Here is a 16,069-nt window from a genome sequence, read left to right on the forward strand (position 1 = left end):
ACTGTGACACACTTGGTATGGATCGAAAAAGAAAAGCCCTCTCCCACTCTCTCACATGCGCGCACACCTTTCACCCTGCCTCATACTCTCCATCCAATGACAGCAGACCTCTCTCTCTCTCTCTCTCTCTCTCTCTCTCTCTCTCTCTCTCTCTCTCTCTCTCTCTCTCTCTCTCTCTCTCTCTCTCTCTCTCTCTCTCTCTCTCTCTCTCTCTCTCTCTCTCTCTCTCTCTCTCTCTCTCTCTCTCTCTCTCTCTCTCTCTCTCTCTCTCTCTCTCTCTCTCTCTCTCTCTCTCTCTCTCTCTCTCTCTCTCTCTCATGCGCATGCACACACACAGACAGTGTAAATGCAGGGGAAAAGTGGGGCCATACCAAGTGGGATTTAAGGTGTAGATTTCATATTCACACACACAGAACCACAGTAGCGGGGTGTGCTAAACTTGGGGGACGACAAGGTCTGGATACCAAGGAATGGCTACAGTGTAAGTAATCAAAAAACAACAGTAGACTTAACAATGTAAACTATGCACAGCCTCCTTAGGGCTCCGGGGGGGGGGGCGGGGCGGGGGGGGGGGGGTGCTGGGCGGCTCAGACCATGAAGCGGTGCTCCTTGCCGTCGTGCGCCATGAGGATGACGTTGCGGTTGGAGGTCCAGATGAGGCGGGCCAGCTTGAGGGCGTTCTGGGAGCCGGGCGAGGCCGGCTGCACAGGCGGCACCTGGTAGGTCTTGATGCAGCGGAGCTGGGGGGCCGAGTTGAGCATGCCGATGCTGCCCAGCAGAGAGGTGTTCATCTGGGGGAGAGGAGGAGGGAGAGTAGAGGGTGAGCTGCACACCAGGACACCCTGCACTGTCTCGGAGACTACCCCAGTGGATCACCCCAGTGGACCACCCCAGTGGACTACCCCAGTGGACTACCCCAGTGGACTACCCCAGTGGATCACCCCAGTGGACCACCCCAGTGGACTACCCCAGTGGACTACCCCAGTGGACCACCCCAATGGACTACCCCAGTAGACTACCCCAGTGGACCACCCCAATGGACTACCCCAGTAGACTACCCCAGTGGACCACCCCAATGGACTACCCCAGTAGACTACCCCAGTGGACCACCCCAATGGACTACCCCAGTGGACTACCCCAGTGGACTACCCCAGTGGACTACCCCAGTGGACTACCCCAGTGGATTACCTCAGTGGACCACCCCAGTGGACTACCCCAGTGGACCACCCCAATGGACTACCACAATGGATTACCCCAGTGGACTACCCCAGTGGACTACCCCAGTGGACCACCCCAGTGGACCACCCCAGTGGACTACCCCAGTGGACTACCCCAGTGGACTACCCCAGTGGACTACCCCAGTGGACCACCCCAATGGACTACCACAGTGGACTACCCCAGTGGACTACCCCAGTGGACTACCCCAGTGGACCACCCCAGTGGACTACCCCAGTGGACCACCCCAATGGACTACCACAGTGGACTACCCCAGTGGACTACCCCAGTGGATTACCTCAGTGGACCACCCCAGTGGACTAGCCCAGTGGATTACCTCAGTGGACCACCCCAGTGGACTACCCCAGTGGACCACCCCAGTGGACTACCCCAGTGGACCACCCCAATGGACTACCACAGTGGATTACCCCAGTGGACTACCCCAGTGGACTACCCCAGTGGACCACCCCAGTGGACTACCCCAGTGGACTACCCCAGTGGACCACCCCAGTGGACTATCCCAGTGGACCACCCCAATGGACTACCACAGTGGACTACCCCAGTGGACTACCCCAGTGGACTACCCCAGTGGACCACCCCAGTGGACTACCCCAGTGGACCACCCCAATGGACTACCACAGTGGACTACCCCAGTGGATTACCTCAGTGGACCACCCCAGTGGACTACCCCAGTGGACTACCACAGTGGACTACCCCAGTAGCAAGTTTGTCCTGGTCCCAGTCCGGATCTCCGGGCTCCAGTTTGATCCGCGCCAACTTCCAGCCCTGGTCTCGACTCCAGCCCCCGGCCCCCAGCCCTCGCCCCCAGCCCCCAGCCAAGCACCCATCCCAATCCTCAGAGCTGGCAGCGCCCCGCCAGAGAGGTTCAGAGAGAGAGGTCGACAGACAGTCTGCAGACTCATTACCACAGCAGCCGTCCGGCCGGCGCGGCACTCGCGGTTTACGTTTACAGTAATGTCATTAGTGAGGGGCAGGGGGAGGCTCTGTGTGTGTATGTGTGTGTGTGTGTGGATGATTAGACATGAGGGAGGCAGTGTCGGAGGATTCGACAGAAGCCTCCTCCTTCAGCGCCAGTACTGGGAAGGAAACAGTGATTGGAGACAACCCTGGAGCCGAACCAGACAGCAGCCCACCACTCTACACCCTGGAGGTCCATTACATCTGTGGGATTCCACTAGGCCCCGAGTCAACCGCTATGTGCGTGTGTGTGTGTGCGCATTCTCACCTGCCAGAAGGAGATGTGACTGTCTGCATTGGAGTAGGTGGCTAGGTAGCGTCCGTCAGGAGCAAAGGACACCGCTGTGATAGGGCCCTTGTGCCCGTGGATGTTCTGAGAGAGAGAGAGAGAGAGAGAGAGAGAGAGAGAGAGAGAGAGAGAGAGAGAGAGGAGAGAGAGAGAGAGAGAGAGAGAGAGAGAGAGAGAGAGAGAGAGAGAGAGAGAGAGAGAGAGAGAGAGAGAGAGAGAGAGAGAGAGAGAGAGAGAGAGAGAGAGAGAGAGAGAGAGTGACAGACAGAAAGAGAGGGTGGAGGGAGAGAGAGGGAGAGATAAAAGCAGGAGAAAGACACAATGAGTCACGACAGGACACGGCCACGACAGCCTTCATACACAGAAACGGCGCGAGAGTACTTCCACGTGACAGGAAAGAACAATTCCTCGCCTTTTGCGATCACTTCGTCCAAGCGAGTACAGTACACCCTGGCTTATCGTTGGGCAGGAACAGTGGTCTTCCTCTTAAGAGCCTCTCACGGCGAGCTCTTACACCTACTCAGTGACGGCGCGTTGATAAGAGGTATGTGTCAGATACGCTTGACTACGCTCTTCCAGGAAGAGGCCAGACACACGCTGCCAGCTGATAAATCATTCATAGTGACGGGAACCATCCAAACAAGCGCAGAACCACTCAAATAGGCACATTAAGAAAAATTCTAATTCCTTTTTTTCTCTTTTTTTTTGGTACATGAAAGTTGGGATGAATATGAGGTATTATGAGGAATACAAAAAAGAAATACATACACCCTCAAAGTAATGATAAGAAATACAATGTGAATGTGGGGGAAGTTTACAGTGAACACGCAAAGGTGTGTGAATACTTACACACTCGCGCTTGCCCGCATACACACACCCACACACACACACACACACACACACACACACACACACACACACACACAGTAAAGACTGTGAGGCTGAAGACAGCTAGCTGGTTGAGTAAAATCAATATGAAACGGAGCCAGGTTTGCTTGTGGTCCCGGCACACTCCAGAGTGGGTTATAAAACAACTAGCAGAGTAACTACACTTTCCCTGTGTCTACTCAGCACCCTGTTTTCCGGTTCAGGGGAAACGGAAGGGTAAAAGATCTGACAGGAATTCAGAGTTATGTTTGAAATGCGACAAATCAAAAGAGAAGATTAGGTTTTGTGAACCTCCTGCTTTCCTGCAGGAGGTTCTCCTGTTCCCCCCCCCCCCCCCCCCCCACAGACACGTAAACCCCTCAGTGCAGACTGACCTTGAGCTCTGTAGTAGCCATAGATTTAACACCAAATTGCATGTCAATATCTGTCATTCATTTGTGCCTTTCTGTGGTGCTGAAGCCCGGCTATCATCCTCCCAGTCGCCCTCCTGCTGGAAGGCTAGCAGCTCTCCAAAACTGATCCAGGGCCAGCTTAGAGCCCAGCAGTTCAACAGGAAGCTGGAGGACCCCCACCTTCACCACTGATCCAGAGTCAGGTCTTAACACCCCCCCCCCCCCCCCCCCCCCCACCCCTCCACCAACACCTACTACTCATCCCCACTCCAAACGCAGCGGGACCGGTGAATAAAACCACCTCATCCTCCCAGTCTCATCCCTCCTTTCATGCGGGATGAGTGGACAGATGTGTTTTCGTCCAGCGATTCGGCCTTAACAAAGCCCCCCCCCAGTTTACAGGCCTGAGAGGAGAATCGAAGCAGGTCTTTTATAGTGAGGGCCCCCCTCTCGGTGGCGATCAGCCCAGGCTTTAGAGGGAGTCAAGCTGTGGCCGGGGCCGGGCCTGAGAGCTTTTCAGAGAGACAACAGCTCTTCAGCAGCGATGGGGGCCTCGCAAGCCTGGCCAACCAGAAGGGAGGGAGGGGCCTCCTCCTGGACGTAATAGCACTGCACCATGGGAGATTGGCCGGTGCTCAGAGAGCCCGGCGGCTTCTCTCTCCCAGATGGGCAGCTAATCTTGTGTGTGTGTGTGTGTGTGGAAGGGAGGATTCATACACCAGTTAGAGGCGCAGGAACATTTTGAGCTCCTGACTCCTGACTCTGTGACTACATCAACAGAGACACACATACAGTACAATCTCCACTAATTGAAACAAATCCTTGCCGGTGCCTGTAATTGATTGCCTTAAATCACATGGCCGACACACTGGCCATCGACTAGACTGTGGTGTTGCCTTGTAAACAGACCGATGCAGTCTAATCATGAAATATGGTAGTCTGCCTCCAGTCACTGTGTCTAAGATAACTATCTGGCCTAATAGGAAGATATCAGTTAAAAGATTTAATTGCAAGACAATGCTTTAAAGCAAATACTGTAGAGATAGCTGTAAGAGAGTGGAGGGCCAAGATGAAATATTAATGGAAAGATTTAAACGAAAATATCTACAGTAGGTGGTTAATATGCCACTGCAGTACAGTACATCATTACATAGATCTAACACGTACAGGCTTCAAACGACATATCTAACATATATTGCAAATGATGTCCCTATAGTCTGGGTGTTTGACGAGTTCCAGTGTTTGAGGAGTGACTAATGAACTCTCGGCCAGATAAAGAGTCACAGGAATCGAATGCAAATGAATCAATGATTTGCATATTTCTCAAGACATTTCTGGGTTACTGCATAGGAGCTTTGGGGATTTACATTCCCAAAAACACAAACATACGCACATGCACACACGCGCATACACACACACACACGCCTTGTGGAGCCTCAGAATAGTGGAGCGTTGCGATGCTGCAGCAAAATCAATAGCTCTGCACCATAAATCTGAATGTGATGGTACTGGAAGACTCATCACAAGAGAAAGAGAGACTAAGAGAGAGAGTGATTGAGAGAGAGAGAAAGAGAGAGGCAGGGCTAGAGAGAAAAAGAGAGACAGAAAGGATGAGAGCGGGAGAGCGGCAGGGATAGAGGGTAGACAGACAGGGAGAGAGACCAGGACAGGGAGAGACACAGAGAGAGAAGAATAGAGAGTACGAAAGAGAGGGAGAGAGATATGGACTTTTACCAATCGTTTGCGAATACACACACGCACACACAATTACCATAAAAATGGAATACGATACATAATCGTAATAATACTGATTTCATCGCAAACGACTAAAAACCAGGTGTTGGAGTGTAGAGCAGTGGAGAAAAGAGAGAGAAAAGAAAAAGAAATAAAGAGGACTGTTCCGTGTCGAATCCCTAATTCTGCACGAGAGCAGCCAAAGAGAGGGATTGAATACATGTCTGGCCTAGACATGTATTCCTCCTAGACACCATCTCAGTGCCTGAGAGTTTATGTGTGTCTGTGTGTGTAGACAAACACTGAGGTTTTACCTTAAACCTCTGTGCAGTTTGTCTACCAACAGCAGGAGAGAAAGTCCACGGAGAGCAACGATCCAGACACCTGTCCTCCACCAGTCCAGTGGGTCAACACGGTGTCCGTTCTGTCAAACTGGCAGGAGACAGACCATACAAACCTGTGTGTGTATGCATGTGTGTCTACTGTCTATGAAAGGGCCCCAAAGTGAAAAAGGATTAATCTACAGTTCAGTGTTTGAGGCGAGACAAAAACCTAGTAGTGTGACTTCAGAGACTGGTAAAAAAATAATAATACGACGACAGGCACCTGTCCAGCACTATTGATTTCTGTTCCCCTAAAAACAGCTTTTGGGGGAAAAGTATAATATCCACCTGTCTTGTCTGTCTGTCTTTCTGCTGCTCTTATCCAGCTGCACAGGCTTCCTATTCAATTATTTAACTGCTTTTTTGGACTGTGCCTTCCAGCATATTGACTTTTCTCTGGATCACCGGCCCTGTTTCTGAAAATCAGGGGAGCAGGTGTTTGACTAAAACGTGCAGGTTTTGATTTGGGAGGCCAGTCGTTCTTTTCTTGTCTGACTTTGAGCAGAAGAGTACTGGTGGGGGGCCCCCCCCACACTGTTCACAGGCCACACTAGCCAATAGCCACTAGGCTAGCCTTACTCTTCTGGTTGTTCCCTTTAAAGCCCAGGGTGTGCAGTGGATGTGGACTGGCGACAGACCGACAGAGCACTTGTTCGTGGCCGCGTCCTGTAGCGATAGGCCAGACATCTGTTTGACGTTTTAGAACAGGTGGGTTCTTATCTTTCGGTTATCCTGGTATATAAGGCTTGAAAAATCTATGGCGGAAAAGCCATTCGCGTGTTTTTTCGCGAAACACCTCATCCTAGGTCATCCGACACCAACATGTCACAGCCCACGACATAAAACGAACAGGGAGAGGTATAAAATGTGCAACAACGTTCATCTATATATGATTTCGGTGACAGCGACATAATAAGCGCCTGACACATGAACCTGAAATTCGGTTTTGAGGTACGACGGTAATTGAGAGTATATTTGGGTTTTTGATGGGATGATTGTCCAAGACGTTAGGCTGCTCGACGCTCCATGGTCATCTCAATCCTCTTCGACGCTCAGGGGACAATAACACCAGGCTGTGTAACGCAATAAAGCTTCCCAGACACTATCCGCTAAATTGCCCGGGCTCACCTCGCGGTACAGGATGAGATTAGCGCTTCTGGCACTCAGACTCCCCTCGCAATTAAAGACACACTGAAAATCTCATCATTTAATTGTACCTTCATCAAATCCCATTTCACATCAATGGCCAGTTGAACACGTTTAGAACAAATAACCCTCAAAACACAAGTCAGCTGGTTAACTTGAGAGCGAGAGTTGCTAGATAATAACAGATGCTGCGTGATGAAGGCTGCAGGTTTTTTAGACGCACATGTTTCTACACAATTTGAAATCAAATATTTATGGCTTCATATATTTCCATCAGGGTGGCCTGTGTATTTTTTTAAATACACCATGTCTGTGGTCAGCGCGATCTCACGGGTCATCCTCTCGTGAAGATCTGATCAATCTGTCTATCATGGAGCAGCGAGCCACAGAAAAACCATTTAAGAGCTTCCCCAGCTGATTTCCCAGGGTGCCTAGGGACACCAAAAGAAACCGAGGCCGACGTAATTCCACAGACTGCCGCCCCCCCCCCCCCCCCTCAACATGTGACTGACACCTGCCAGACCCTGTCAGGAGCCAGTAGGAGCTAGGCACGTCGGCGGGGCCTGCCCAGACAATTCCCCTGGATGCGTGTGATCCAGCTATTATATAATAAATACCTTAGAAATAAATTCAGCTCAATTGATTGATTGACATTTTTCATAAAGAGAACGGATTTTTATTTAATTTGTATTATTATTTTTTACATCACTCAAGGAATCTTAAACCCAATAAATCCCAGTAATCAAAGATGTGCTTTAGGCTCGGGGGATTCTAAGGGGAGGTGACTGGTACTGTAGCTAGAACTGGAGCTAAGGTTGCACGCTGCTATCTGGACAGGCCTGAGGTCATCCAGGGCAGGACCAGTAATTGGTCCACCAGGATTCACAGGTAGGAACCCTGGGAAAAAAACACGGCCCCCTGTTGAAGGGCGGTGTGTCTCCAGCTAATCAATCCCCTACCGCCGGCCTCCTCTCTCCCACCCTGTGAAACCAGTGTTAGGCGAACGTGGGGGGGGGGGGGGGGGGGGGGGTCAGACAGGCTATTGTAGGAACTGTTTGGTCATTCACAACTCGTCATCCATTTAATTTTATCTCGCTCTCGTATCTCCTCCACAGCCCACAATCAAAATGGACTTCTTATTTTAGCCTGGTTTGTATCCGTTTGATCGGCCCTACCGCGCTGACTAAGCGGAGGCTGGCCAATCAATAATAATCATCAAATCTTAAACCACCAATTGGGGAGGTGGGGGGGGGGGGTCTGGAAGTGAGGCTGAGAGTTCTCCAGTGTGGCTGAGGGATCAGGTCAGTGTTGTGGAGATCTTTGCTGCTTGGAGAGAAGGTTCACAGTAAACTCCACATGGGGGCCCCCCGGCCGTTGATGGCAGGTTACGGCTGGACCGAGGTCTAAAGTTGGACAGCTAATTAGGGTGGTGAAAGACGGGCGTACGGTCAGTGGCGCATATCAAACACCCCCCCCCTCCCCCTCCCCCTCCCCCCCTCCCTGCTGTGACTCCTGCAGTTTTACCGAAGCCTGAATCATTTATCCCCCGATTCGCTTAGTTCCAAACAGTCGTTCAACTTCCCTTGTCGAATGCCGATTGATCCAAATGATTAATATGCTTTTTAAAGATGTTAAAGCACTTATCAATTGGCATATTAGCGGACTTTAAATGATGCTTGCCCGCATAATTTTTGTGGAATGCTACCATTGCCACCCTAATGGACCACCTTGAATAATTCAGACCCTCAGTGGTAATAAAAAAAGAGAAATAAAGTAGCCTAATTATTTTGGGAACAAGCTGCGGTGCGGGGTGACTGAAATCCAGAGAACATTTTAGTGTCAGAGTCTTCATCTCAGTTCACACATTCCCCAGACAGACAGACCATAATAAACAGAAAGCCGTCACCTGCCACCATCAGCTAGACCGCAGAGCAACACGGACCTACTGGTAGGCATGGGAAGCAGGTCCAGCAGCCACCAAGCCAGCGTTGGTGGAGAGACGGAGATATGGAAGAACGTAAAGGATCCATCTTACATTTACATTTAGTCATTTAGTAGACGCTCTTATCCAGAGCGACTTACAGTAAGTACAGGGACATTCCCCCAAGGCAAGTAGGAAATCTTAAAGATTTCGAGGAGAAGACAGAAGCGGGGAACCTTGTCAGCTGAGCTGTGGCACTCTGGGGGCCCAATTAGATGGCGCGCCACAGTAGCTGGGCTTGAGCCTCAGTCTGGGTCTTTTCCGTGTGTGCCGGGGTTCTCTGATCAAATATAGGGGCTACGGGGAGAAAAAAAGAAGAAGCTAGCTTTGCCTTTCAACGTAGCTCCCTCACTTCATCAGGGGCGATGAACAGATGACAGGCTAAGGGGGGAGAAAGCTGAGACAACCCTCAGAGCGTACACACAACATGACTGGGTAATGAAATGTGGAGGGGAGGAAGTAAATAGGCAGGGGGGGGGGGGGGGTGCACGCACACACACACACACAAATACAGAACAACACCAACACACCGACAGAGACACCACACACGAAGGCAGAGTAACGACAAGGAGATGGTGGCGTATGTGTTTGTGTGTGCGTGTGTATGGGGGATGGGAGGGTTGGTGGTGGGTTGGGGGGGAAGAACAGGAAACATAGGTAGGGAGAACAGGGGAGGGGGTAATGCGGTGACCATGCCGATTTTCGGGGGGTTCTTTTTTTTCCATTTTGTTCGTTTTGTTCAATTAGTAAATGCGGTTGAGTGCTGAAGGGGTCTAGTGTTGCGCAGCTGACGTGGTGCAGTTCACGGGAGCAGATCAAAGGCGAGGTGCCAGATGGCGGGGCAGGGGCTGGGGCAGGGGAAGGGGCTGGGGCAGGGGCTGTGGATGAGGGAGATGGCCCAGGCTGCTCTGTCTCTGCACAGGATCCGAAAACCACACAACATCCCCCCCCCCAACCCCCCTCCCCGGCCGGGCCAAGCTATGGTCAGGCAGCAGGACATAACCAGGTAACGCTTTAGATCCAAGGGCTTGAAATGGGCGTGAGTTAACAGGTATTAAGGCGATAGTAAGTCAGTCAATCTCATTAACACATTTGAATGTTGATAAGCATCTTATAAGGGATTTATTAGCCGTTAACTAACACTCGTCTTATCTTATGATGACACTAACTCCTATCATCAACACTTATATCGTCTTCTTAAAGCATTCACGTGAATCAGCATCTTCTAAGGGCCTTATTACCGATTATCCAGAACCGTGACACACGTACAGGCTCACACGCATCGGACCAGCTGCCACGCATTCCAATAAACCCACCCAGCACTTGCATGATCGCGACTTCCCAAATCAGTCCAACCAGCGTCAGAGCCCGTTTGTATCACACACGTGTGCAGAGGACGCCGTCAGGTGTGCGCACACGTGTACACGGAGGCCGCACGCTCACGACGGCGTTGTCGATGCCGCGTGTCCGTGTACCCTCTCAGCCGTGCCGTCCCCGTCGCCTGTCGTTCTGGCTCGCGCCGCGCGTCAGAGACGCCGATGAGCTAAAGATTTCACACCAATCAATGGCGAGGGGGGCCGAATTGACTGGATGACAGTCGGGGCAGGGAGGGAAGTGTTGTTTGTTCAATTACCGCGGCGTGGCGTTCGTCAGGCTCCGGGACACGCTGTTACAGGCTGGAGGACAGGGAGGCAGATCTGGCGTTCCTGATTCGAATGGGCCTCGAGACTCTACTCTCAGCAGCATTATTGATGAACCAGAGGAACGTACAAGGCATGTTTGAAAATAGTCTGGGTGTAAAGACGGCCAGACAGGCGGCCAGACAGCCAGACAGACAGAAGGGAAGACAGGCAGACGCACAGTTAGACACAGACAGAGGGGCAGACAGACAGCCAGTTTTCCTGACTCCAGCCCTGAAAGGGAGCCGTTTCCAGGTCAGCTGTAACCAAAGACACCAGGGCTGTGAACACGAGCCAAAACACACATCCACATTCACACTGACACACGCGCGCACTCACGCTGCCCAAATGAAATGCCCCCAGTCAAGAGACACCTCGTCCCAGACAGCCGCCTCCCTCTCTCCCTCTCTCTCTCTCTCTCTCTCTCTCTCTCTCTCTCTCTCTCTCTCTCAGTTAACCAATTATTCAAGTGGACCCAGTGGAAGGCTGGGGTGTATTGAGCCTCATTCCAGCCAATTGTAGCTATTGTAATTAAATCTGAGCGGCTGCATTCTCCACGGCGATGCAAGGCCATTGGTCGGTGGCATATGGTTACTTGTTGAAACAGCTCAATAGAGTGAGAAGGCAGAATTACACTTGCAAATGAGCTGATGATAAAAGTGCCATCAGTACAGCAGCAGTCGTCCTCCTCTCTCCGCCCCGCCCACACAGTAGCACATCACTCCCTCATGCACAGGGGACCGACTGGTAAAATCATTGGAGTGCTAACAGGCTATGCCCTGAAACGCTATTTAAAAAGTGAGAGGAGGAGTTAAATCCTTCAATTTCGTATTTGATATAATAAAAAAAAAAAATCTATGTTCTCTTGTAAATGAAGGAGAAGTAGCAAAAAAATACCAATGTTTTTGAATTTCTTTAATTTCATTCTAGTTTTAATAAGAATGATGCATTGTGGGTATTCAGGGTATTCTGGCCCGATATTAAATAAAGATGGCCGCAGTCTTTGTAACTATCGTTTTCTCCCCCATTAAATTCTATACATCTCGGCGCAGCAGTTCAACTCCACCCCATCTTTCTCTGAATTGCTGTAATCTCCTAGTGTTGTACACACACACACACACACACCAGAGGCAAGAGGAGCGAATCCGCGCCATCCCTGTTTTATTCTGATTGTCATGGCGACGGGGTGAAAAATGAAGAGCCCCAGGCAGTAACTGGCGCAGAGTCAATAATGCTCCCACAGACACTGTGTGGATTATCAACAGCAGAGACCCTCTCTCCTCTCCTCACATCTCCTCTCCTCACATCTCCTCACATCTCATCTCCTCACATCTCCTCTCCTCACTTCTGCTCTCCACTACCCGCCTTTCCTCCCTTCCCTCGCTCCTCTCCTATTCCTGCCGTCCCTCTGGACGCGTCTCTCCCGTTCTCCTCCTCCACCTCCCCCCTTCCCTGTCCTCTCGTCCCCTAAGCCCGTCCTCGCCAACCTCCCCTCCTCTCTCCTCCTCTCTCCCCTCCAACCTCCTTGTCCTCCCCATCCGCTCCTCTCCCACCTACGGCACCTCTCCTTTTCTCTCCTCACCGCTCCTGTCCCCTCCTCTTCCCCACCTCTCCATTCCCTCTCCTCGCTTCCCGGCTTTCGCCGGCAGCTGAAGGGCGAATCAATACGGCCAAGGAAAGGACACTGACCTCGCTCCATTTACTACAATACGCCATCAATATTACAAAAAAGGGACCCAAAAATGTCACCTTTTTATTTCATCCTCACCCATCGGCTGAGCTCACGAAACCCTTTTCAAAAGACCTCAGAATAGAGCGATCCCCCCCCCCCCCCCTCCTTTCCCCATCACCATCCAGGGTGCCCGCACCCCCCCCCCCCACCCTCTCAATCCTTTGTGAGGGAAGGCGTTCCAAAATAATAGCCCTCATCCCATGATGGCGGCTTTGCTTTTGCCTACAGAGTTTCAACAGAAACAAATCTATAGCCAAAACCGCGGCCTTGTTTATAGACACAGTGGGAAGGCAGGGAGGCTGAGGGGGTTGAAAAGTTTTCTGTCCTCTGAGGCCAAATCCTATAACCTGTAAACATTGGCGGCCCCCCTGAATCCTAGTCATTTGCTGGGAGGGGTGGGTTGGCGGGCGGCTGTGCGAGTCCAATATCTACAAATAGCCGAGGGGACACTGGGCGGAGCTTTTTTCCGATGTCCAATACCCCAGCACACAAACACAGGGGGCTACTCCATTTTTCACAGGTAAACAATCTGTTTGTACTCCACCTTCACCTTCAACCTGCCTTGGTGAAGGTGGGGTAGGTGGTGGAGGGAGGGAGTGGGTGGGTGGACGGAGGGATAAATAAATGGACGGATGGATGGAGTGAGACCAGAGATCAGACGCTGGGAGAAAGGTCTGTTCTATACTATATAAGTGCTATAATAGTATAGCTATTTTCCTATATCCAGTACGGTATGCAAAAGTACAGAAAAAGCTAACTTTGGTACACACACACACCTCCTCGATTGGAGATTGAACGGGGGGCACCATTGTTATCAGAAATAAATGGCCTCCTCTGTTGGGCTCAAGCGGTTTTGTTGTGAGTGCTGTTCAGTGGATCAATAAAGCACAATTTACAGACAGGCACGCCCTCTGTGACATTATATTGGTTAAATATTAGTCACATAATAGACAGGGCTCACACCACTGTGGCTTGCCTACTGTCGAGCATTTTGCACTTCTGTTACCTTGGACACCAAGCGCTTTTCTCCAGGTTTTGTTCGTAATGATCAGAACCGTCAGTGAGACCTTATAAACGGAATAAAGTCTCTCAAATCAAACCTAATCTCCAATTCACGTAGGGCCCTAACACTCAGAGGTGAGAGAATGTATTCAGTATATGGAAAAAAAGAAAATATGAAGAAAAAACTACATTATAGATATCTAATATATATATATATTTATATTTGATGTTGACAGGGAAAAAAGTCCAAAGCAATTCTCCCCGCTTCTCTCCAACTTCCCTGAGGAGCCTGGGTAAGGCGCGTCTTTAGAGGGAGATAAAGCAGAGAAATGACAGCTGATAAGGTGTTTTAGCATGTCAGCAAGACAAGGGCATAACAAGCCAGAGGGGAGATTAACAAATAAGTGTCACACTGTGTGTGTCTCACACTGTGTGCGTGTGTGTGTCTTTATGTCTCTGTGTGTGTGTGTGTGTGTGTGTGTGTAAACCTGAAACACCCCTGTATCCAAGAGGCTGCAGTAGCCAACAGTGATGATGGACTTCTTGTGAGTATAATATGATGAACATGACCTGGTCTATCCATTTAAACCGTCGCTGTCTGCGTCTCTCAGCTGTGAACAAAGAACGTCCCCTTCCTACGCCCCTGACATCACACGTTTTCCTCCAGCTTCTCCGACACCGATTCTTTTTTTCTGGCCATCACATACTACAAAACAGCCATACCTCACAAAACCTTGTTTTGCACGGCAGTAGCCTGCTGTGAGGCCGTGACTCCCGGCAGATTGACTGAACTGGTCTCAGAGAGGATGCTGGGAACAGTAGTCTCCAGAGATGAAAGCCCAGCATGAGGTTATGTCACACCGGCGCGTTCCCCCCCCCCCCCCCTTGTCTGTCCGTTTATCTTGGCCGTCTCATCTCCGCCGCGCAGGAGAGCGCGGAGTCCTCACAGGAGACACGCCGTGCGCCTCTGCCCCCCCGCCCGCCTCCGCTCAATATCTGGGGCTGCTCACCAGCCGACCCCCTTCGCTGCCTCCGGCCTCTCAAATGTGGAGGGAAGGCCCCCCAGCCCTGTCCGTCCTCATGGCCCTGTCACCCCTCCCCGACACACACCACCTGAAACTGGCCTGCTACCCTGTGTACCGAACCCTCCACCCCCCCCTCCTCTTCACCCCCCGCCGCTCCAGGTATTGATCATTCCTATCACCCTGACACCCAGGATGGGGGGGGCACCTGGCCATGCTTGGACCGAGTACTCATCCGCCCCCCCCTTCCCTTGTCCTCCCTCGTCCCCTGTGAGCATTCACACTCCACCTCCTCCCAGCACCATCCTATCAACCACAGTCCCCCCCCCCCCCTTCAGGTACAGGAAACAACCTTCTCTGCTGTGCGTGTGCATAAGTGTGTGAGTGTGTGCGTGATTGGTCCCCGTCTTCCTCTCACAAAGAGCTTTCGAAGACAACCTGATCGTAGGTCGCATCCAGCTCATCAGAACCACCAAAGGTAAAAACGTATTTTGCTCTCTGCTTCAAAAGGGTCAACGTGCCTACGGCAAGGTTGGCATGACGAGGCATCGCTCGCCCCTCGCTCGCCCCTCGCTCGCCCCCCACCCCAGACCGGTGACCGGTGTTTACCTGGCACTTCCCGGTGCGGACATCGTACAGCGCCACAGAGCCCTGGCGCGCGCCCACGGCGATGCGGTGACTGCGGTCGCAGTAGCCCACCATGTAGAACCTGGTGGAACACAAGAGCACGCGCGCTTGTTCGTCACACGTGCCGGGGTTTGTCACGTGTGGCTCACCCCTCCAATAACCCCCCCCCCTACCCCTCCTGACTCTCCCTCATCAACCTTATGAGGAAATTAGGTCAAGAGGTCACCTTCTGGTCTAGTTAGTTAGTTACATTTCTGCACCTCGAACCTAAGCACTTGTCGAGCAGCGGCGCTGTATCTACCTCAAAATGGCAGGCCACATAAAATGTCTAAAATGGCAGCATTGTGAGACACAACGCATACATCACACACAAAAATTTTACTCTCATAAATGAAGGTGATGAGACCTAAGAGTACAGTATGTGGTTATCGCTCTCTCTCGCTTCTTTTGAAGAGCTTTAATGTTTTGTTTTTTAAGACTTTGTTCGTACATTTACGTACATTTAATTTATAATGCACATTATTACGCAATATCATGTCCATCAATGTAGGAGTCGAAGAGAGAATATTGAGTACACACACACACACTCACTTGCAGATGGCTGGGAAGCACTCCTGTAGTCCTTTCTTCTTCACTAAAGAACCCTCAATGCAGTACATGATGATGTCCATCACCTGGAGGAGGAGAGGGGGAGGAAGAGGAGGAGGCACAGGGAGGAGGAGAGGGGGACGAAGAGGAGGAGGCACAGGGAGGAGGAGGGGGAGGAAGAGGAGGAGGCACAGGGAGGAGGAGAGGGGGAGGAAGAGGAGGCACAGGGAGGAGGGGAGGGGGAGGAAGAGGAGGAGGCACACGGAGGAGGGGAGGGGGAGGAAGAGGAGGAGGCACAGGGAGGAGGGGAGGGGGAGGAAGAGGAGGAGGCACAGGGAGGAGGACAGGGGGAGGAAGAGGAGCACAGGGAGGAGAGAGGAGACGGATAAATCAATCATTTGTCAAGGAACACC

General features: G+C 51.4%; 1 protein-coding gene across 1 annotated transcript in view; it reads right to left on the reverse strand.

The window, feature by feature from the left end:
* Positions 1-225: 225 nt before the first annotated feature.
* The window catches only part of LOC134039082 (WD repeat-containing protein 7), a 99,996-nt gene continuing 84,152 nt past the window's right edge, over positions 226-16,069 (reverse strand). The window contains 4 exon segments of the mRNA XM_062484831.1: positions 226-791; positions 2,462-2,566; positions 15,051-15,150; positions 15,660-15,742. Of these exon segments, the coding sequence (XP_062340815.1) occupies positions 588-791; positions 2,462-2,566; positions 15,051-15,150; positions 15,660-15,742 (492 nt within the window). The 3' untranslated portion in view covers positions 226-587.

Source organism: Osmerus eperlanus, chromosome 18, assembly GCF_963692335.1.
Source record: "Osmerus eperlanus chromosome 18, fOsmEpe2.1, whole genome shotgun sequence".
Classification (NCBI taxonomy): Eukaryota; Metazoa; Chordata; class Actinopteri; order Osmeriformes; family Osmeridae; genus Osmerus; species Osmerus eperlanus.